Raw genomic sequence first — 23004 nt, 5'->3', positions numbered from 1 at the left:
TCCATGTGTCAGTTTGACTAGTGCTATCTCCTTGCATATCCGAGAGAAAAGATGTTTCCAAGTGAGCATGAATCAGGGCACAGAGCTGGAAGTGTGATGAAGCAATGAGGATGGAATATGGAGAGCTAAAGGGATGAGCTAGGGGCAGAAAATGGAAAAGTACCGCAGTAGAAGTGATACAATGTGAGGTTCAGCATGGGGGGAAGCCTGGCACATAAAGGGGTTCTGTCCTGCAGTGTTAAAATGGGAGAGTTTATGTCTCTGTGCCTGACATTTGCAACTCAGTCTTTCAAGATGCCCCTTGTTTCTGCCTGGTCAATTAATGATCCATAATGTAGGCAAATCAATGAATCACAAAGAATGAGAAGAGACAATGGAGAGAGAGATGAGACGGTCCACAGAGGATATGGAACAGAACTACGGTATGAATCAGGAATCAATAGAAACTTTATTTTTCGGTGTGGCTGTGTACCATAGATATGGATCATCACAATTAGTGTACTCACTGACTATGGTTGTGGACAATACACACAAATAAAAATCAATGAAGGCAAACAAATGAAAATGAAATCATTGTACACAAATGCAATAATAACCCTGAACACCCTGAATCAGTCTTTTCATTTTTACCCAAGAAAGAACAATAAAAGGAACAAAAACCCTTTAAAGTGAAAATCATGTCTACAAGAACAAAAAAAGTTCATTATATTCTTAAATGAAAACTTACAACAGGATAATTAAAGTCTTCCACAGATTGTTCAAAACAAGTGCAAAATACCCCAGCCAATTGTTACAGAAATGTCAGACACAACCTCCAGCTAGATCAGAAGAAACTACCAAGTGATGTGCTGGGTGTGATTTAGGCTAGCTTGGGTTACAAGCAAGGCCAAGAAAAGAATGCAAATGAAAGAGACATCTAGGAGGACAGATGCATAATTTTATCCTTGAAGTTTCTCTGGTGAATATTTCTTTTGCAATATTTAGGGCCAGATTTTCAATGGGTTTACAAACTGGCATCTCTCTCTGTTGAAGTTGACTGAGTGATGCTGATGAATGTCAGTTGAGGATATAGCTTTATAATATATATATGTGTGTACACATATATGTGCATATACTTTTTATACACACACACACACATATGTATATACGTATACATGCACACACAGACACATACAGACAAACACACATGAGCCTCTGATTGGTACTCAGATTTTCCATGGACTTTAAATGTGAAATTCTCTTTACTGCGTTGATTTTAGGGGAGTCACAAGGGAGGCAGAAGAGATGCTAGGAACCACTGTGTTGTGACCCTGAAGCCTGTCTTCTCATTTACTTTGGCAAGGATGATCCATTAGGGTCCAGTTCTACCACCCCTCAAGGCTCCTTGAGAGATAATGGGATGACTCACAGCAAGTGACCCCCAATCGTAAGTGGCAGGATTGGGCCCTAATCTTCCCTTAAACTGCCATCTGATTTGTGCAAGGTGTTCGTGCTGGCCCTCAAATGCAGCATGTGTGTGCACCTGGTTATAGGAGCTGGGACTGTGTCTGCCTGTACATCTGCATGCCTATAGCTGTCCATCAGACAGATAACAGTTGGAAAGCGGGGGTAGGGGGGTGGGCAGGGAGGTGTGGTCCAAGTAGATGGGCTTGGCAGCCCCCTGTGAAGCTAATGCATTTGGTGGGTGCAGGAATCCTGACCACTTTACAACTGCTTTAAGGCTCTTGAGCCCTGGTTTAGCTCAGGAATCCCACTTCCTTCTCTAGAGCTGCAGCCTTGATTCCCTACTCTAATTTTTTTTCCTAAAGGTCATTCTGTGTTGCTCTGCACATGTGGAACCCCAGGCCAAACCTTCTCCTGGTTCAAATCCCTCCTCCTGAGCTACTGCTTTATAAAGAACACGCACAAAAAAAGCAAATAGCTAGGGGGAGCTCTTTCCTTTTCACTGGTTGATGTCTGTTATCTAGAAAACAAGCTCTCCAGAGCAGGGATTATCTTGACATCTGTGCACTATATAGTATCGAGCGAGCGCATTGTTGGTGTGCAGTGAATAATAAATAATAATCCCCAGTGATAAATGCATTCGCTGCTGGACAATGCACAATCTGCGCTTCTCTGTTAAGAACATTGCAATGGCAGAACCAAGAGCACCGGAGAGCTTGGAAACAATGATATTCCTCTAAACCTGACACTGAACTGTTCAGTCTTCAAGTGACCCTTGAAGAGATACAGTTTTAAAGACCCACCAATTGCTCATGGCTTAATGTTTGCTCACAGGGCTGTAGCTGAACGTCAGTGACGGGTGCACATGACACTAGGAATGGAAAGCAGGGATTCTACAACCACTGTTCACTAATAATGATATCTGCTATTGGTGGTAGACAGAGAAGATGTACATGTGTTCTGGGAAAAAAACGGTGCGGTGAAGCCCAGGCATGTTTTGCTTATAGAGGGAGGCCGATGCTGCCACTCTTCATCAGGCTGAGTAGGACTTTGCCCCATTGATTTCTAAAGGACCAATTGTAGAACCAAGTTCTATGACCCAAGAGCAAAGGAGGCAGGATGCAGCCCTAAAGACAGTATGCCAGTCTTTGTGGGCCTGTGCTAAAACTTCCTGAAGTCAGTGACATGCTGCACGTGGACTTCAGTGAGTTGTGGACCAGACTACCTTGGTGGAAACCCTGGCACCACTGAAGGCAATGGGAGTTTCACAACTGCTTTCAGTGGATCCACTGTTTCACTCTGGAAGCCTTTTATGGTGTTTTTTGCACAGATTCTTCCCCTTCACATCCACAGTCACATAGTTCTTCATTATTGCTTCTTAGAAACCCATGCACAGAGCAACGAAGGATAAACTGTTTCCCTCCCATTATCCCACCAAAACTAAAGGAAAAAAACGAATAAAACTGGGTGAAAAGAAAACTCACTCATGTCTTCAACGTTCAGTCCACATTGCTGGGTGGACTATCACTATTCGATGCTATATACATATATGGTTTGCTTCATTCATGCAAAGTGTTACAAGTACCGCAACAGCATTCCCAAACAGGAGCATGAGACAGGAGCAATGCACTGCACCGGGCAGGGAGCAGATGGCTGATGAAAGAAAAGCCCACAAGATTCTTTTGGAACTGAAACTGAGACTTGGACGAAGGATTTGGACACACGTCTACAGAGCACAGACAGGAGGAAAGGGAGAGCTTGCTGATTTTGTGGGTGGGTCTTTGGAGGGTCATATGCTGATCATAAGACAGCCCAAAATAAATAAGGAAAAAGATCGCCCTGTTTTTTCAAACCCCAGTGTTCTAATGACTGGCTAATCAACGGGGCATCAAAACAAGAATGGCAGCAGGCTTTACGGTATATTCTTAGAAAGCTCTCACACTCCTGACCTTCCTTGTTCAGTCCAGACTCTTGCTTTTCTCCAATGGGGACAGATATGCATGGTCTCAAGTCACGAAGGCAAATAGATTTTTGTAAGAAAGTCATGAGCTACCTTATTTCTCTCTTTCCCTGGTTCACCACTCAGTTTCTTAATGGCTAGTCTGGCCTCTACCTTATCAAAAAAAAAAGCCCACATTGCATTCAGGCCAATCCTCCCAGGGGAGGGAAAAAAATAACAAAGGACTCAGTCGTTACCGTACACTCTTGCAGGCAGCGTTGCAAAGATGGCCTTGTATCCATGCCTCCTTTAATAGGATGTTGCCCCTGGTTAAGAATCTTGCTGAATTCCTACTTAGGAACTCCTATTTAGTACAAAGAATGCTCCAAAGCTGCATTCCATCAGCAGGTAAGTGAACATGGCAAAGGCCTTTTCTTCTTTCTCTGTTCTTTAGACATGTTATATCTATATCTATATCTATATATTTCTCTATATAGATACATATAGATATATATAGATATATTTACTATCTCTGATTGTTCCTTTAGAAGCCCTTTATGTGGCAGTAGGCTTCCAGAGATGAGAAGAATATGTACAAGAGCCAAAGGAGCACAAAGAGGCTGGATGTCAGAAGCTTGGCAGTCCGCGGCCCACCCAGCTCACCTCCAATTTCAGGTCTCCGGCGGTAGAGCAGCACACCCACACTGATAAAAGCAAAAATGGTGAAGAGGGTGACGGAGAAAGCCAAGTTGCCAGGGGAGACACGGAATGTTTCCCCGTGGGCTGCATGGTAGATGGCAGCGATGGACCAGGCCACCCCAATCCCCAGGAAGACATTCACAGCATTGCTCCCCGTGACGTTCCCGATTGAGGCGTCTGCATATTGATCCTGTGTAGCAGCCACTTTGCTGGCGAACGTGTCTGCAAGGGAAAATGGGAAATGTCCAATCAGTCAGTGATGCACCAATACATGTGTAGTTCCTAAACTACGAATACCCCTTGGGTTTATACTTCCCCCTAACTTCTAGCCACATTCCCCATACGGTGCTGCTTCACAGGCTGCCCCCTGAATGAGATGTGGTCCTGCCCAGTGATGCAAGCACCCATAAGGCAGCAGAGTCATAATTCCGCCTGCAAGTTTCACATTATAATTTCCTGATGTTTGAGGGCTGCAGTTTTCAACCTTAACTTTAATTTAAGGAAAGTTTTGCGGTTTGAGTTTAAAAGACACTGCCTGGTTTCTCTTTACTCCTATCCCTTTTGTTTTCATATTTCTTTTCATTGTTTTTATATTTCTTTTCATGAAATACTGAAATGTTTGGCTGGCAATGTTGACAATTTCACATAGAGAAACTTGTCCCATTTTTTTGGCCTGCTCTGCTTGCTTTTGCTAAAGCCACTCCTTTGCCTTGCTTTCTTCTAAAGATTCAAGCACATGCCACTGTGGTACAGTCTCTTCCCCTATCACTAGCCACCAATATAACTGGGATTTCAAAATGCCTGATGGGAAAGGCTTTAGCACAGGGGTGGGCAATTATTTTGGCTCGAGGGCTGCTTAACAAATTTTGGTGAGCTGTTGAGGGCTACAAGGGTAACTCCACTCCTTGACAGGTGCCTTGCTCCCTGGTCACCATCTTGGGACCGGAAGTCCTGCCCCCCTAACCTTTGCCACTGGATGTCCCTCCCCTTGCCTAGGAAGTACTCCTTTTGGGGAGGGGGTTTGCCAACTTGGAACCAGAAAAAAAAAAAAAAAATTGTATACTAAAAATCAAACATCCACAATAACATATTTTAATTTTATTTTAAAAAGATATTTTTGTCCTGATTTGTGCGTGTTTGCTTTGTGTAAATAAAGGCAACTGCATAGTAGTTCAAAATGAAGTCTTACTCTTGCATATTGTGGGGAGTGTGGGAGGGTATGAGTGGGTGGTTATGGGGTTTGTGGGGTGTGTGGAGGGGGAGGGGGAGTTGGGATGTGTGTGTGTGTGTGTGTGTGTGGTGGGATGTATATGGTCAGCAGTGAGCAGGGCTCCTCCCAGAGGCCCATGGGTGTGTGGGGGGAGGTGCATATGGGGGGGGCAGTGGTTGTGGGGTGTGTGATTGTGTGTGGGGGCGGGTGTGATTGTGGCGTGTGCAGGGGAGAGTTTGTGGATATAGTGGGGTGTGCATGGGAACCTCTGTGCATGCTCCCAAGCCAGTCAGCCCTCGCCCCTGCCCTGCAACAGCCCAGAGCCCACATGCTCTGCAGTGCCTCCCCACCGCTGCCAGCAGCGTGCAGCCCCTGTGCCACGAGCCTGCCCCAGACTCACCCCTGCTGGAGCAGGTCAGACAGACTATGCGTACAGCCCTGACCTGGCCCCTGAGCCTGCTCAGTACCACCCACCCGGGGCATGTCCCGATGCCCCCTGGGCACACAGTGGGGCTGTAGTGGCTCCTTGCTGGACTGCCTTTCTAGACAGCCTCTGGTCCCAGCCCCACAATAATGGCGAGGACCCATCGGCAATCCCAACCTGACCCACCCCATGCCTCGTGCAGACTCGTCTGCTCATGCTGAACAGCTGCAGCAATAGCAGTGTCAGTGGGGCAGAAGTGTGCTCAGTGTGGGGGGAAAAGTAGCCCCTCCTCCTCACCATTGGCCTGCACTTCCTACAGCAGTTTGGCACAGCCCATGCTGGTCTGCCCTGTGGCTTTACCAGTGTCACTGCCATCTCTGCGCTGCCCAGTGGGGCAGCGGTGGCAGCACAGAGCATTCATAGATTGTATGGCTGGAAGGGACCTTGGAAGATCATTGGGTCCAGCCCCCTGCACCAAGCAGGAAAGGTAACTGGGGTCAGGTGACCCCAGGAAGGTGACTGTCTAGTCTTCTCTTGAAGATTTCCAGAGTAGGTGATTGCACCACCTCTGAAGGGAACTTATTCCACAGTCTGGACACCCTGACTGTGAAGAAGCTTTTCTTAATGTTGAGCCTGAATCGGTCTTCTAGGAGTTTGTGGCCATTACTCCTAGTTTTCCTCTAGGGTGTCCTGGTGAACAGTTGCTCACTGAGCCCTTGATGTACTCCCCTAGTATAGCAGCAAGCTGCTACCAGGTCCCGTCTCAGCCTTCTTTTCTTCAAGCTGAAGAGTCCCAGATCCCTCAGCCTTTCCTCATAAGGCTCACCGTGTGAGGCTCTGATCATATGGGTGGCCCTTCTTCGGACTCTCTCAAGTTTGTCCACGTCCTAGTTAAAGTGTGGTGCCCAGAACTGGATGCAGTACTCCAGCTGCGGTCTCACCAGTGCTGAGTAGAGCAGAAGAATCACCTCCTTGGTCTTGCTGGAGATGCATTGATTGATGCATGCCAGAATATTATTTGCATGGGCACAGGAGATGCAGGGCAGCCCAGCATGAGCTCTGCATGGCTGCTGTAGGCAGCACAGGCAGCAGTGAGGGGGAGGGGATGCTTTTCCCCTGCGCTGAGCACACTTCTGCCCTGCTGGCACTGCTGTTGCTGCAGCTGTTCAGCATGAGCTGGTGAGTGCACAGCAGACACAGGGTTGGTCAGGGCTGCACATGGGTCCCTGCCATTATTGTGGGGCTGGGGCCAGGGCAGTGGTAGCCGGATGCAGCTGCCACTGCCTAGGCTGCCTAGAAAGGCAGTCCAGCTGCAGAGTTGCCTCAGCCCTACTGCCTGCCCAGGGGGGCGGCAGGACGCGCCATGGCTGATGGTGCCTGGACTAGGCAGGACCAAGGGGCCCACTGTAGGTTAAACAAAGCCCCTCTGTGGGCCAGATCTGGCCTGTGGGCCATATTTTGCCCACCCCTGCTTTAACATATCAAAAAGATGAAGAATGGAGTTTACTACAGAGGGTAAGTACCTTCAGGAGGACAGAAGTTTGGATAATTACAGGCTCTTTAAATGAATTGGGAAACACCTGAAATAAATGGCGATACCCAGTGGCTGAAAGCTGAAGCCAGACAAGTTCAAATTAGAAATCAGGTAGAGCATTTTAACAATGAGGGGTATGTAACTTTGGGGGAAAAAATGCCAGAAGAAGTGACGGATTCTACCAGTTTTGGCACTTTCAGCTCAAGTATGGACACCTCATAGGAAGATGAGCTTTTTTCAAACAGAATTTTCACTGAAGGCCAATGCAAGACAGGAAAAGCTGGAGAAAACTAAAATACCTGTCACATTCAGGGGGTCAGCCCATATGATCTAACAGTCCCTTTTCTCCTCAAGTTCTATGCCTCTACTTAGCTTGCCTATTAGGCTTGAGGGAGGGGATTTATGAGATGCTGGTCTGAAAATCCAAATTAATGATATTATGTCCATTTTACCCTTTTGACACTTTTGCTGACTTCCTCAAAAAAGTCTAATGGGTAGGAGAGGCTTTATAAAAGCCATGGTAGATTGCGCCTGTCATGTCATGTTTCTTTCAGCTTTTCATACTTACAGCTTTAATTATATTTTCAATTAATTTGCCTCATTAATTATTCATATGTTTTGTTCAGGCTGGGAAGCTTCAGTAATAAACAAACACTCATATTTCATACCTATTATGGTGAAAATAGTTTCAGTGAAAGACTGTCCCCAATATATAATTGGATCTATTGTGTATTAAAGCTTATAGGCAAATTAGGGACTTTTTATTTCATGTGAACACCACCAATGAAAGACAATGCCAGGAACTGTTCAGGAATATGACTACTTAATGCATTTCTTTGCTCTCAGGTCACCTTGTGTAAAATAAGGTGCAGGACAGCTTGGAAAAAGTGATTATTTATAATTTCATTTTTTATTTTTACTCGCTGAGAGTTTCTCCTGAGCATGCTCTCTCCATGGGGTTTGAAGTTGGAATTATGAAGTTACATCTGGCAGGAAGCATCGCTTTCCATGTAAATGGAAACCCAAGTTCCAATAAATATAATACAAAGTTTAATTTACAGTAAAAATCAAAAGATTACTTTACTCCTCAAAGCACCAAGGTGGAAATTTATATAATTTCTGCTCTTTCCCCACCCCCCCAGCAATATTCCTGCATTATCATTGGAGCGTCTCAAATTAATAATTATAGTTTATAAGTGATGTAAAAATTATTCTAAGCTTCTCCATGCCTAGCTGTGCTGCAGTCACATGAGTGCCTGTTTGATGCTCCATTACAATCATTCTGCATGAAGGGGGAATGGTATAAAACATGCTCAGGCTGCCTGATTGATTAGAAGTATGAGGAAAAGGAGATGGCTCAAACCTTCAGAGGATAGCTGTTTTCCTTTGTCCTTAGAATCTGGTGTGTACATTGCATTATTGCAGCACAGACCAAGGAATCCCTCAGGTTGTGAAGTAGTGGGGTCTGCACTTTGTAACAACGCTATACTGAAATCAGTGGGCATCAGGTTATCATGTACTTTCACACTCTCTATGTACTCTCTATGTGTCGGTCTACATCCTTAGGTATCCAAGTACCTTCCAAAATCTATTCAGGACTTTCAGGCTGTCTGTATCTGAGCCAAGATTTCAACCTAAGTAGGTCTCCTTGGCCCCAGCCCAACCCACCTGAAGCCTACTGCTTATGAAAGTTTATGCAATGCATCTCTGATTTAGACAGCCTAGAAAGGTGCAAATCTATTCTGCCTTCTGGCTAACCTTAGACTAACACAGCTAACTACCTCTCTCTCCACAGCCCAAAGCCATAATCCCAGGACCAGGCTTCCTCTTCATTACCTCTGTTTTCCTCCTAAAATTTAGGAATTAAATTTTGGGTAGGAAATGCTATGTCACATCTTGGTTGCAGAACCATGGTTTTGGCTTACATAACCATGTTTTTGGCTTCTGGTTAGACGGTCAGTGTGGCAGTGCTGAGGCTTATTCTCCCCTCTCCCTTGAAGTTGTTTGGTACATGATACCAGTAGCTCCCGATCAAGCTGTCCTTACAGGGGAGGCATGTTGATGCAGAAGTCCTCAGCCAGCTGCACTGCTTGGGAGTGCTATTCTGGGTGACTCCCCAGCAAAGGAGCAGGCAGTGAGTAAGTATCCAATCCAATGGTGCAGGCAAACCCCTGCTTACCTTTCAGAACATGAATAATTTACTCATTATTAAATTCCAGGAAGGAGGTGAAAAGCCCTGGCTGGATCTGAGCCTACAGGTTTAGCATTACCTTGTTTTCCCAGGATGTTGCAGGGGAGCATCCCCTCATCCTTGTCAGTTCCTCCCCAAAAAAGATGGGCATGGGAGAATGCCATACACTGTAAGTGTCAAAGATATAGCCTGCAGAACCATATCGCTTAGCCTCTGGGTCTTGGAGTTGCCCCACAAGCAGCATACCAGGCATGCCACAGGGCCACATGCACCGTCACAGTGCCTGGTCCAGTTTGTGTCCCAGAGCGATGGAGCAGCCGCCATGTGCAGCACAGCCTTGGAGTGATCAAAGCAGAACTGAACTGCTTGTGGCACCTACTCCAAGACACATGTTGGATCCAAGATATAGGGTTGGTCCAGGGGTCCAATCTGCAGGGTGGATGAGTTTGACATCCCTGCCATACACAGATGTGTGCCATCTCTTCACAGTAGAAAATGTTTAGAGTTCACACGATGCTGTTGTGAAGCAGGCTGCAGCTACCAAGAGTCCTGTGTTCTCTTCCCCCTTCCAAAGTACCTAAACTAGAAGACACCGGAGTCTTGCAATAGCTTGGTCTCTCTATGTGCGGTTTCAAAGTGATGGGTAATCTGTGTTACATCAGGTGATCCTTTCAAGTATGGAGGGAAGTGACCATCTCCAAAATGCCTAATTTGAAATGGCATGACAAGGGACAAGCACTATCTTTTTTAGTTACTCCTTCTGCATGTTTAGCTGGGAATTAACAAGTGACTGGGGGCCCAATAGAATGAGATCACGGAACTGGATTTAGCACCTTTGGCCAACACCATTCTCAAAGGCGGCCATATGCTTGCAATTAGGAATTAACATAATTGTGCATTCTTGTAGATATTCCATTGTTGTTTTTAATAGATGGAACATAATTAGCCCAGATATTATATACTTCAGTTTTTGCCTCTTGGTAAGGGAAGATGGTTAAAAAAAAAAGGCTTAAGTTTTCATTGTACGGGCTCTGAATCAGACAGAACTCTTCAGCTGAACTCCTCCCCTCGTGTAATTTATGCGCCGGATTACTTTTTCCAGTGCCAAGTTGAATAGGATCAGAGACAGGCAATCTCACTGTATAAATCTGATTCTAACTGGGAAGGGGGTCTGATTTTCTTCCATAAGTACAAATTCTGTTTTTTGATTCATGCATGAAAACTTTAATGAGTTCAGTTAGTTTGTTGAGAATTCCTAATTCAGCTAATATGGCCCAAAGGCTTTGTCTGTGTATGCTATCAGAGGCTTTCTGGAAGTCTGTGAATAGAACATGTACACTTTGATTATATTTCCATTTTTTCCTCAACTATTTGTCTTACTGAAAAGATATGGTCTGTTATCAACCTAATCTTCTGGAATCCACATTGGTTTTCTCTCAGAATTGTTCTTCCCATATCTCTGGTCATCTTACTGAAAAAAACTGTTTTTCTTGAAGGGCCATCTCCTGGAGTCAGGTGATTGTGGACTATTTTTATTTAAAATAGACAGGAGGTATGCCATTAAAGAAAAATCAAAACATTTAACACCTAAAGCTTCTAAAACCAGGAGGCACCTACAGAAAATGCCCTGATTTAATATTTTGTTTAGTTTCATGAGATTTAAGGCAACCACAAGACTTTTTGGGGCCTGATGCTTGATATGTCACTGCTCAGAGTTGGCACTATTGTACACAATCCACGTGAAGCTTGGTTGGGCTGCCTCTGATCACGTTCTTCTGGGACATTACTATGCTTCGTGCACAAGCACTCTACTATATCCCATCCTGTGAAGGACAGTGAAAAGCTTTGAAGTATGGAAGAGCAGGGGTATTTGTGTCACCCCTTGAACTTACTGCAAAACAAGGGATTAGCAATAGAAAGCACAGGCTCCTTTTGTGCCTCCCCTCAACCTCCTTTTCAGTCTCCACTAATCAACACAGCTTTTGAGGCTATCTAGTAATTCAGCCAGGGACATGTCTCCAAACAACTGGTATCAGAAAACATTTTAGCTGTCCCACTGGAAGCAATTCCAGCAGCTACTCAAAGTCTGCAAACTCATTTTGACATGTATGGATCAAAGTCAAAGCCAGTCTCATCAAAGGGGTGGAACAAGAGAACCATAAGTGTACAAAAATGTGTAAGAGATCTAAGAGATAAGATTAAAGAAGCAGAAGTTCAGAAAGAAAACAAGGGCTTCAAGCCAGGCAGTGATTTTATTATTACATGGAAAAACTCCAAAATCTACAGCAATATTAAGTATTCTGAAACTTTTGGGAGAGAGAAAGGGTACCTGAAATCATTTTTAGGTACCAAATTCCAATTATCCACACCTTAGATATTTTTTAAATATTTTGTACGTCTTTTAAACCTACTTTTGTTTAATCGATGTCTGCTTTATCTGCCAACAATGTTGGCTGCATTGGCTCTAGCACTGCCATGTGGCTGATATGTGTATTCTGACTCCAGCATGGAGGGGGGGAAAATGTACTACTTATAGATAAAATAATATTAGTTTTTTCCCAGTGCCAGAAGAAGCACAGTGTGAAAGAACCTTTTGTCTCTAGAGTTCCATGTTTTTCTTATGGTTTCCAGCAAAATTCAAGTTTCCTCAAGATTCTTAAAAGATTTTTTTTTTTAAATAAAATGAGTAAGATGCAATTTTTTTTAACCAACACAATTAAGTCAAGAAGACACTGACTGAAATGGAAATTCTCCCCCATGAGGATGTGGAAGATAATTCTTTGCTATCTGATTGCAAGAGGCTGCTGGATTTTAACTCTCTCCTTTTCTTTCCCAATTTTTATTTACATGTTGGCTATCAAACTGGTGAAGTATCTGGCTGTTACTTTCTAGGCCTAGTTGTCACAGGCCCAGTTCAGATCACCTTGGGGAATGGACAAATAAACAAGTTGTAGCAAATTAAAACTGTGCCTACTTTTACCCCCTGGTGGCTTAGCCATATTTTGCTGAGGGGGTAATTTCCTTAGTTCATTCAGCATTCACTTACCCTGGGCCAGAGCAGGCATATGGATTGTTATTGGACACTAGTACACATGACAAAAATTGCCCATTTTTGTATTTTAATTGCTTCACACTTTACACATATGAGTTTTTTTTTGCAAATTAAATGGGTTTGTTACATTGCAAACTAAACCACATCCCCATGTAGTTTAGTTTGCAATGTAGCTACTTGTTATGTTGCAGCCTTTAATCTGACAGGTCACCTCCTGGCTACCAGACAGCCAGGCTGAAGGGAGAAGTGGCAAGGGGCCTGATCCTTTTTTATTCCCCACCCCCCCGCACAAAGCCTGCCCACCTCTCCTGCAGCTGGGGGGCAAGCTGCCAGTGGGCTGAATGGTCCCTGAGCTGCAGGGGGCCCCGGTTCTTCCCTCTGTGGTGGTGGCACCCCCCTGGGGCTGCCTGGGTGGGCTGCTAGCAGGCCAGATGCTGCCCCAGCTTGGAGGCAGCACCCACCAGATCCAACTGTTCCTTGAGCCTGCCAGGGCTTCCAGAGCACTGTGTACTGTCCTCACTGCCTTCCCACTGCCTGGGACCACCTGGGAATGGGCTGACTTGCCCCTGGGGCAGCAGGAGGAAGTGGCAGGAGGGTGGCTGGGTGTGATGGTGGCTGAAGAAGGTGGTAAGGATGATGCACAGGTGCTGAAAGCCCCAGTGGGCTCAGGGAGGTTTGGGCTTGGTCGGCATTCAGCGCGCTGTGCATCGTCCCCACCGCCTTCTCTGGCCACCAGCACACTCAGCCACCCTCCTGTTGCTTTCCCGCGCTGCCTTAGGGATAGGCTCCATTGGGGAAAAAAAAAAGTATCGAGAAGCCTGATTCCGCCCCCTCTGGAGCCTGCTTGTGGCCATGAGGTGAGCTGCCAGGGGCCCTAGTCCTTCCCTCCACAGTGGTGGCACCCCCTGGGGCCATCTGTGCAAGCTGCTAGCAGGCTGGGGGCTGCCCCTGCTCAGGGAGCATTTGGATGGGGCTGACCCACTGGCATCTTGGCCCCCAGCTGCCAGCAGTCTTTGTGAAAAAAGGATCAGGCCCTTCGCTGTAACAGCGATGGAAGCCCCTAAATTGAAATGGTAGGCTTTTAATCATCACAATTAAAAACCTACCATTTCAATTTAGGGGACTAAACCCCTGTCATGTGTACAAGCGCCCATCATGTCCTGATTGCTATATAGCAAAACTAAAATCCTATATGCAGCATTTTACCAGAGACAGGGCCTGACCTCAACCTTAGAGATGAGACTCTCGATACTCTTGGTTTAGAAAAATTTAAACCCAGCTATGTTTTTGCAAAACCATCCCTTACCCCAAACTCTTTTTGATGCTGAAAGAAAAACTTTATCCAACCTGCATGTTCCTCCACTTGAGGACCAACGCTTTTTGATGCTGAAAGAAAAACTTTATCCAACCCGCATGTTCCTCCACTTGAGGATTTTGAAAAATACATACTTCAGGTCTGATCCAGGCCTGCTTGCAGTATAGGAAACACAAAATCTGAACAGGGAGGTTTGGCAAAAAACACAGGGTCCTTGGTCCATTTTTAATTAGCACAAAGCATAATTTGCAGAAACTCAGACCTGCCTCTGCCTGCCATTTACTCCCTTTGACAAAGAATGCCAGCACTGCCCATTTTCGGCCATCGGGAGGCAGGGAACATGGTGTATGATTCTCAGACATCCTAGGATTGGGAGTAGGAGGTGTTCCTTGAGGAGACTGATGGCTCACTGAGCCCTGGGACTGGGTGATACCATGATCTGATCTGCAGTAAGCCTGCACACCTCTTTACTTCACTGAGTGTGACCTGGAGTTTTGAGGGGAACCCATGAGCTCAGGGATGGCTTTTCCCTGATAACCTACTGTGACAATGGAACTGCCTTCCCCCAAATCTTAAACAACAGCTGGTACCAGGCACTCCCCTCCTTCTCTCTGCTCCCTGGAGGACATATCAAGATGACAAGGCAGCAGGTGACCCATAGCTGGAGTGGGAGGCGTCTCAACTCTTCTCCTCAGCAAACCAACAGCAGCCACTCTCCTTCAGGATACAACCTGAGAATGGGAGCAGCAGGGCAGGGAGTCCAAGACAGTTGCGACAAAGAGACATGCCTGGTCTGGAGAAGCTGAGAGCGCAGGGGCTCCTGCTATCCTTTTTCTGCAGTATTAATGGTTCTGCTTCCCTCTGTCCGGTACCCCCCTCATCTGTCTTGTCTCCAAGCCCCTTCTACCCTGCTCAGTGGGAAGATGAGCAGCAAGACAGATGAAGGCACACTGCTGATTTGCACAATAGTGTGACACGGACGTTGGGTTTTACTTTCTAGCCCATCCTTTATAACTTTCAGCTTTCTTTTTTTTAACTGCAACAGATGTTTAGCGATGGCTACAGACCATGAAAAAGGACCCGCAAAAGGAACCTGATACTGCAAGCTTTCTATCCCTGGATTCTAGCTGCTGTAGAAGAGACGGGGGTGAAGTATCTGGTGACACCCTGCATTTTTTTGATGGACATCTGGCTGCCAGCTAAGTAGCAGGAATGTGGCAGAAGAATAGGAATTGCTGTCCAATGCAAATCCAGATCTATCCATTCTTAATGTATAGTAGGAGAGTGGAGAACATGGCTTGGATCTATCATCAGTAGCAGCAAGGAGTGAAAATGATACTAAGAACAACAAGACCCAAAAGTCCCTTCTTCCAATTCCACTGATTTTCTATTTATTCATATACCAGTATTAACTGGACAAAGAGAATCCTCTGGGAAAAGGAAAAATGGGATAAAAATGTGAAAGTCTTGCCAAGCAAAGGGACTACACCCGGAATGAATTAAGGACATTCTCCGTTTTAAGGGGACTTAAAAAAACCCTCCCAAGACACTCTAAGTGCAGTTAATTTCATACCTCTTTCAGGTGTGGAAAATATATACTGGTATATATAGACAGAGGAGAAAGGAAAAGCAGCGATCCATCCTCCTTCAGCACTATATGCAGCACATGAACTTTCCTCTCTCAGGAAGAAAATGTGGATTGGCTGCTGTTTCCACTGCTACTATCAGTTACTCATGGTAAAAAAGCCTTTAGGAAAATACTGTTTTCAAAATATGCCAAGCATGGAAGGCCGGGGAATCCCAAGGTGAAGCTATATTTTAGGTAACCCACTGTCAATAAACACTGTAAAGGACAGAAGCACACTGCTATGATTTCCCATATGGTGGTCATGTTACAAGCTCAGTTGCTCTTCATGGAGACCAGGGCAGTTACCCATCCCCTGCTAGTGCTGCACCCCCCTCCCAAGACGCAGCACAGGGGAAGGACAGGAAAGGTCCTGGCAGGGAATTAATTATTTTTTTTTTTACCTGGTACTGAAGTTCCAAGTGCAACAAACACAACTGCAGTCACAGAATCCTTCAGGCCGATGGTGCAGCCAAAATGGGATGCCAGGTCCCCAATGAAAGCCGTCAGGAGGCCAATCATCAAGATGGAGACGACAAAGCAGGCCCAACCATTCCAGTAGTCTGTGGGGGGCACAAAGGCAAAAAGGACCTTCCAGAAGACGGTCAAAAAGTGCATCACATAATCGAAACAGGAGGGCAGCTTCTCTTCCCCACATTCATCATCATCGTCATCTTCTCCTGGAAAAACAAACACCATAGTCCAATCAAGTCCAGTACTTTAACAATATGATCATGCTTCTTTCCCACTGCTAACATGAGGATGGCTAGGACCACCACACCTTAATAAAATATAACAGTTAATATTGTTTCTTGGACTAAGTACTGATTAAGTACTTGACATCCACTGCTGCCAGGGGAAAAGCTTTCTGGTTTGAACTGATATAGCCCTGTGAGAGAAAGGTGGTAGTAGGACACCAGGCATCTGTTGGGACCTGAGGCATGCAGGTATTGCTGTTGTACTATCGCCACATTTTCTCTGTAGTTCACAAATTCACTGTATCAGCAGGTGCCAAATGAGACTCTGCTTTGTGTCAATCACGATTGGGCGAACCCAATAAACAGATATGTCTCTCATAAAGATAAACACGACCAAATGCTTTTCATAGATCAGGATTATTATTTACTAGTCTTTGACTGAATTCAGGGCTGGTCATTGGATTCAGGGAGTGAAGAGGCTGCCAGGGGCACTGATTTACTACCATGTTTACCCAAATATAAAATTACCCTGAATTTAAGACAACCTCCCAATAATTAGGTTCTGTACATGGAAAATTTATAAATTTCTTACAACTTTCCATGTATGAGATCTAATCATTGGAGGATCATCTTAAATTTGCAGGCAGGGGGTGAGGGGAGAGGTAATGGGGGGCAGTAATGAGACAGGAGATGGCAAGTAGAGAGACACTGGGAAAATCAGTAAGGGGTACATGGTAGGGCAGATGTTGGGGGGGCAGTAATGGGGCAGGCAGTGGGGGTGGTAGGGAACAGGCAGTAGGGGGGCAAGTGGTAAGGTAGTTGGTAGGGTCCTCTCCTGAAGCCTCAGGCTGCCCCAATTCTCCTTCCCCTGTGCCCCCCTTCCCCTTTCCCCCTTCATACTGCTTCTGCCCCCTGCAGGCTCAGGTCCCCATCCCGCCCTTCCGCCTGCCTTCCCCCCGCTCCAGAGTCTCTCCCCCCTGCCTGTCCCTCCATCCCCACCCCACTTACCTTTGCTCCATGCCAGCAGGCTGTCCCTGCTGTAGCCTGGGACACAGAGCATGGCTCCAGCCCAGCCCCACAGCAGTGGCACAGAGCTGGCACTGCAATTACAGGGCTTGGCAGGAGCATTTGCTCCGTGCTCCAGGTTTCAGCGAGGACAGAGTCTGCTGGAGTGGAGCAAAGGTAAGGAGGAATATGGGAGAGGAGGAGAGAGGGGGGAGAAGTGCCAAAGGGGAGGACTGGAGACTACAGGGGAGAAGTGGCTGGGAGTGCAAAGGCAGTGTGGGGTAGGTAGCAGCTGTGGTTCTGGCTCCAGCTTTAACCCCTACTCCTTGATGCCTTGTGCTCAATTGTAAGGCAAGAGGCTTTTTCCCCCAGATTAAATAGGTAGTAAACTTCATCTTCTAATTGAGTAAATATGGTACATCTAGCCTTTCACTAGCTCAGAATATATAACTGCAAGTATCTGAGTGCCCATGAAATGCTGCAGTGCTTAATAATTGGTGTCTTAATTAGGTTGGAGGCTGCCCATTCCCTGCCCCGATGACAGAGGGCACTATCTGTGGCTCTGAAAACCTCCCCTACACCACAGCCCATGCCTTGCAGATGGCATCCACATGATATAATCATAACCTACCCCATGACTGGTGCTCCAGGGTCTCACAGGGACTCTCCCTCCCTCCCTGGAGCAGCAGGTCATTGTGCTTAACCTCTGGGTCTTTCTTTTGACTCACTCAGCCGCCTTGTGATGGAGGACTTACTGGGGTCAGGACTCACCCCTAACTCTCTGACTGAGGCCCTGCACTTGTCCTCTGGCCCAACTACAGCCTCAGGCATCCATGAACATGCGTTGGCCTATTCCCCACTCCTGGGGTTCCTACTATGCTCACTCTGCAGCCTCTATACCATGCCCCACCCTGAGATCTTCTCAGCATCTTCACAATCAGCTACTCACAGAGCTGGCCCTGGCACTGTCCTTCAGGCTTACTCCCAATTTGGTCCTACTCAACACACCCCTGGGACTACCTTTTAGGCCTAGTCCCTGTTCAGCCCTACTCAGCCCCCATCATGCACAGCCCTTCAGGCCTACTCCCCTTCAACCTTACTCTGTGTGGGGTCCCCTCCATCCCTGCCCTCTCAGGGTGTTCACAACGGGTCTCTTCCCTAGGGCCTCACTACACTGCCTTGTCTCAGGGCATTGGGGTCAACCACCCCGCGTAGGCTCAGGTGGCTCTCCACTTGCCATGCCTGGCCCACCACATTCACTCCCTAGGGTCTTGCACCCCCTCACAGGCTCAGGTGGCCACAACCATGCCTGGCCCCACTACTGCCTCCAAAGCCCACCCAAAGATGGAGGCTGGGGTTAAGGTGCCCCTTCTTGCCTTTCACTGGGGAACTAACTGGCATGGCATTTCCTGGGGGCTCCCATATCACCAGGAGCCCCACCAGGACACCCTTCCTCAGTAGGGCGCAGTTTTAGGTTATGGCCCAGGACCAAGAGCCTCCTGCTCTTACTTTCTAGACTGCAGCTCAGTGAGGAAATGTTTCTGCCTGCACTGGCAGCAGCAAACTGCAGCCTCTTTATACCTGGTTCCCCAAAATGACTGCCACCATCAGGCACCTGGTAGTTGCCTGACTCTGCCCTTAAGGTGCCCTGCCACACTAAAGGACCAGGACCTCTTCAGCCTCTGCAAGAGAAGACTGAGAGGTGATCTTGTGACTGCCTACAAATTCATTGGGGGGGAGGGGGAGGGGCAGCAAGGAATAGGAGATGTTGTTTACCAGGACACCCCTTGGAATAACCAGAAACAATGGCCACAAACTGACAGAGAGCAGATTTAGGTTACACATCAGGAAGAATGTCTTCACGGTAAGGGTACCAGAATCTGGAATGGGCTTCCAAGGGAGGTGGTGCTCTCCCCTACCTTGGGGGGTCTTTTAAGAGGAGACTGGACAAGCACCTAGCTGGGGTCATCTGACCCCAGTGCTCTTTCCTGCCCAGAGAAAGGGGTTGGACTCAATGATCTACTGAGATCCCTTCTGACCCTAACAACTATGAAACTATAAGACAATTGTAAGGAACTCCTAAGCTTCTTTATAGAAGCAGGTAATGGAAACAGCAGAAGCAGCACTCAGAACACTGGCATAAGATGAGGCTGGAGTAGAAATGGTGTAGTGTGGGTTACGGGCTTCCCTTGGGACAGATATAGCAAATTTAGAGCCTGGGGCACTGGTTGAACTGGGACTGCACTCGTGCCAAATGTTAGTGGGAAAAACAGCAGAAAGACAAGAGAAGTAGAGAGAGAAGGCAGCAGAGTCAGACTAGGTGCTTGTCCAGTCTTCTCTTAAAAGATCCCCAAGGTAGGGAAGAACACCACCTCCCTTGGAAGCCCGTTCTAGTCAGACAGCCCAATTTTATGGAAAACTGAAAAGCATGTGGTTATATCAGGGTCACTCCTCACTACAGAGTAATTACCTTACAGAGGCAGGAATTGTACACTGGTAAACACCACAGTAGATTCCATCATTCGTTTGCTTGCCTCCTTAAACCTTTGCTTAAAGAAAGATGCATTTGGTGTAATTTCTTTAACAGTACATATCAGTACTAGTATGATTTCATGGGCAGGTGACCGGAATATGTTACAGGTTCTCAAAACACCTTTTTGGGTCTAAGAGTGAAGTGAGCCATCAATTTTAAATCCAGAAAAAAGTGTGTCCCATGCATCAAAAGATAGGAAACACTAGCTTAGAAGGTTATAAGCTTCCCTTATGTTATTCTCATTTCTCCTCTCTGCAGCTTCTCTAGTTCTGTGGTATTAGTTTTGAGCTTGGGCAACCAGTCCTGTACACCATTTCCAGATGAGACATCATCCCTAATTTGTATAAAGCAGGGGCGTCAAAGATCTGCCCTGGATCTAGAGTTGACCCACATGCTGCATGCATACACTGACTTCCAGATCCCTCTCTTGGGTTGATACAGTAAATTCAGAACCCTGAGACGGTTTTTACCCATCCAATGTGCACTGCATATATTCATCAATACCAAACTTCCTTCACCATCGCACAGCTCATATCCCCAGTGCATGCCTCCTGGTGAACCTAGATAACTCTACCTCATCTGCAAAGGTTGCTACTTAACTGCTCCTGCTCCTTTCAAAATCATTTGTAAATACACTCACCACTGCTTAGAGTGGCAGGTTAGACCCCTGCCCCAGCCCTGGCACAATCTGTGGGCAAGGCAAGAGCCCCCAAGGGGACACTTGCCTGCCTGTACACTAATGCCAGGAGCCTGGGCAACAAGCAGGAGGAGCTCATCCTCCTGCTCAGTGCAAAGAATTATGACGTCATTGGGATAACGGAGACCTGGTGGGACTCCACCCATGACTGGACCACGGGTATAGAGGGCTATACCCTGTACAGGAGGGATCGTGTTGACAAAAGGGGCGGGGTTGTAGCTCTCTATGTGAAGGAAAGCTACATGTCCCTGCAAGCTGATGTTGGCGACCGGCATGGACAGCTAGAGACCCTCTGGGTAAAAATTCTTGGGGCATATGGCACAGGGGACACAATGGTGGGAGTCTACTACCGACCTCCCACTCAAAGTCCTGAGCTTGACCAGGAGTTTGCCCAGGAACTGACTGAGGCCGCTTGCTCCAGGACCTTGGTTGTCATGGGTGACTTCAATTACCCAGACATCTCGTGGGAAGATCACTCAGCAAAATCCGAGCGGTTGCAAAGCTTTCTCTCGTGCGTGGATGACCTCTACCTGACTCAAGAAGTCTATGGGCCAACGAGAGGCAAAGCGCTGCTCGACCTGGTACTGGCTACGGGGGACAACCTAATCGGTGACCTAGCGATCGATGGGAAGCTGGGTGACAGCAACCATGAGCTGTCACCTTCACCATCCGCCATAAAGCTGGCAAGTCAGTCAGCAACACAGAAGTCCTTGACTTCAGAAAAGCCGACTTTGACAAGCTCAAGAGGCTTGTCCATCAGGCCCTCAGGGACCATGACCCCAGGGAGATGGGAGCTGAAGAAGAGTGGTTGCTTCTCAAGGAAGTGATCCTCAATGCACAAGATTCCAACACAGAGGAAAGGCAGCAAGAAGGCAAAGCAGCCCCCCTGGCTCTCCAGGGACCTAGCAGACCTCCTGCGGCTAAAAAGGAAAGCCTACAAAGGATGGAGGATGGGATTCACCTCCAAGGAGGATTATTCTGCACTGGTCCGGTCCTGCAGGGAGCAAACCAGGAAACCCAAGGCTGCAACTGAACTCCAACTAGCTTCCAGAATCAAGGACAACAAAAAGTCCTTTTTCAGATACGTGGGGAGCCGGAGGAAAAGCAAGGGCAACGTTGGACCCCTGCTAAACCAGATGGGTCAACTGGCAACTGACGCCCAGGAAAAAGCCAACCTATTAAATAGGTACTTTGCGTCAGTCTTTCATCAGTCCCATGGGACGCCCATGCCTGCTACGGGACAGGGAGATCCGGGTGATGGGGATCCCCTACCCTCCATAAATGCTGACCTCGTGAAGGAACACCTTGAGAAGCTGGATACCTTCAAGTCAGCTGGCCCTGACAATCTGCACCCCAGGGTACTCAAGGAGCTGGCGAGTGTCATAGCCCAGCCCCTGGCACGGATCTTTGAAAACTCCTGGCACTCTGGTGTAGTGCCCGAAGACCGGAAGAAGGCCAATGTGGTGCCGATCTTCAAGAAAGGGAGGAGAGTGGATCCGGCTAACTACAGGCCCATTAGCCTGACTTCTATCCTGGGGAAGATCTTAGAAAAGTTTATTAAGGAGGCCATCCTTGAGGGACTGGCCCAGGCTAACATCCTAAGGGACAGCCAGCACGGGTTTGTTGCGGGTAGGTCTTGTTTGACCAATCTCATTTCCTTCTATGACCAGGTGACCTATCACCTGGACAAGGGAGAAGAGATTGATGTCATATATCTTGACTTCAAAAAAGCTTTTGATCTGGTATCCCATGATCACCTCTTGGCCAGACTGCCCAGTTGTGGCCTTGGCTCCTCCACGATCCGCTGGCTGGGAAATTGGCTTCGTGGTCGGACCCAGAGGGTTGTGATTGATGGCAGTCACTCATCGTGGTGCCCTGTGACCAGTGGGGTCCCTCAAGGCTCTGTCCTGGGACCCATCCTGTTCAACATCTTCATTAACGATGTGGACACTGGAGTCAGGAGTGGACTGGCCAAGTTCGCTGATGACACCAAACTTTGGGGCAAAGCATCCATGCCAGAAGATAGGCGGGCGATCCAGGCTGACCTGGACAAGCTCAGCAAATGGGCAGATGAGAACCTCATGGTGTTTAACACCGAAAAATGCAAAGTTCTCCACCTTGGGAGGAAAAACCTGCAGCATCCTTATAGGCTCGGCAGTGCTACGTTGGATAGCACTACAGAAGAAAGAGACTTGGGGATCATCACTGACCACAAGATGAACATGAGCCTGCAATGCTATGCTGTGGCTAATAAAGCGACCAAAATGCTGGCTTGCATCCATAGATGCTTCTCGAGCAAATCCCGGGACGTCATTCTCCCCTTGTACTCGGCCTTGTTGAGGCCGCAGCTGGAGTACTGCGTCCAGTTTTGGACTCCACAATTCAAAAAGGATGTGGAGAAGCTTGAGAGAGTCCAGAGGAGAGCCACGCGCATGATCAGAGGTCAGGAAAACAGATCTTACGACGATAGGCTGAGAGACATGGGACTCTTTAGCCTGGAAAAGTGTAGGCTCAGGGGTGATCTGATGGCCACCTATAAGTTTATCAGGGGTGACCACCAGGATCTGGGGGAACATCTGTTCACCAGAGCGCCTCAAGGGATGACGAGGTCGAACGGTCACAAACTCCTGCAAGACCGTT

The 23004-nt window shown here is 47.2% G+C and overlaps 1 protein-coding gene across 8 annotated transcripts in view; it reads right to left on the bottom strand.

The window, feature by feature from the left end:
- Window positions 1–431: 431 nt before the first annotated feature.
- The window catches only part of SLC8A1 (solute carrier family 8 member A1), a 342186-nt gene continuing 319613 nt past the window's right edge, over window positions 432–23004 (bottom strand). For all 8 annotated transcript variants that reach the window (XM_090052634.1, XM_090052627.1, XM_090052643.1 and 5 more), the window contains 2 exons: window positions 15836–16111; window positions 432–4303 (listed from right to left, as the gene is read on the bottom strand). In XM_090052634.1, the coding sequence (XP_089908760.1) occupies window positions 3927–4303; window positions 15836–16111 (653 nt within the window). In that variant the 3' untranslated portion in view covers window positions 432–3926. The remainder of the gene's footprint in view (window positions 4304–15835; window positions 16112–23004) is intronic.

Source organism: Crocodylus siamensis, chromosome 1 (assembly GCF_052110815.1).
Source record: "Crocodylus siamensis isolate JL-2025a chromosome 1, ASM5211081v1, whole genome shotgun sequence".
In the NCBI taxonomy this organism is placed as follows: Eukaryota; Metazoa; Chordata; order Crocodylia; family Crocodylidae; genus Crocodylus; species Crocodylus siamensis.
This window is presented reverse-complemented; position numbering and strand designations above follow the sequence as displayed.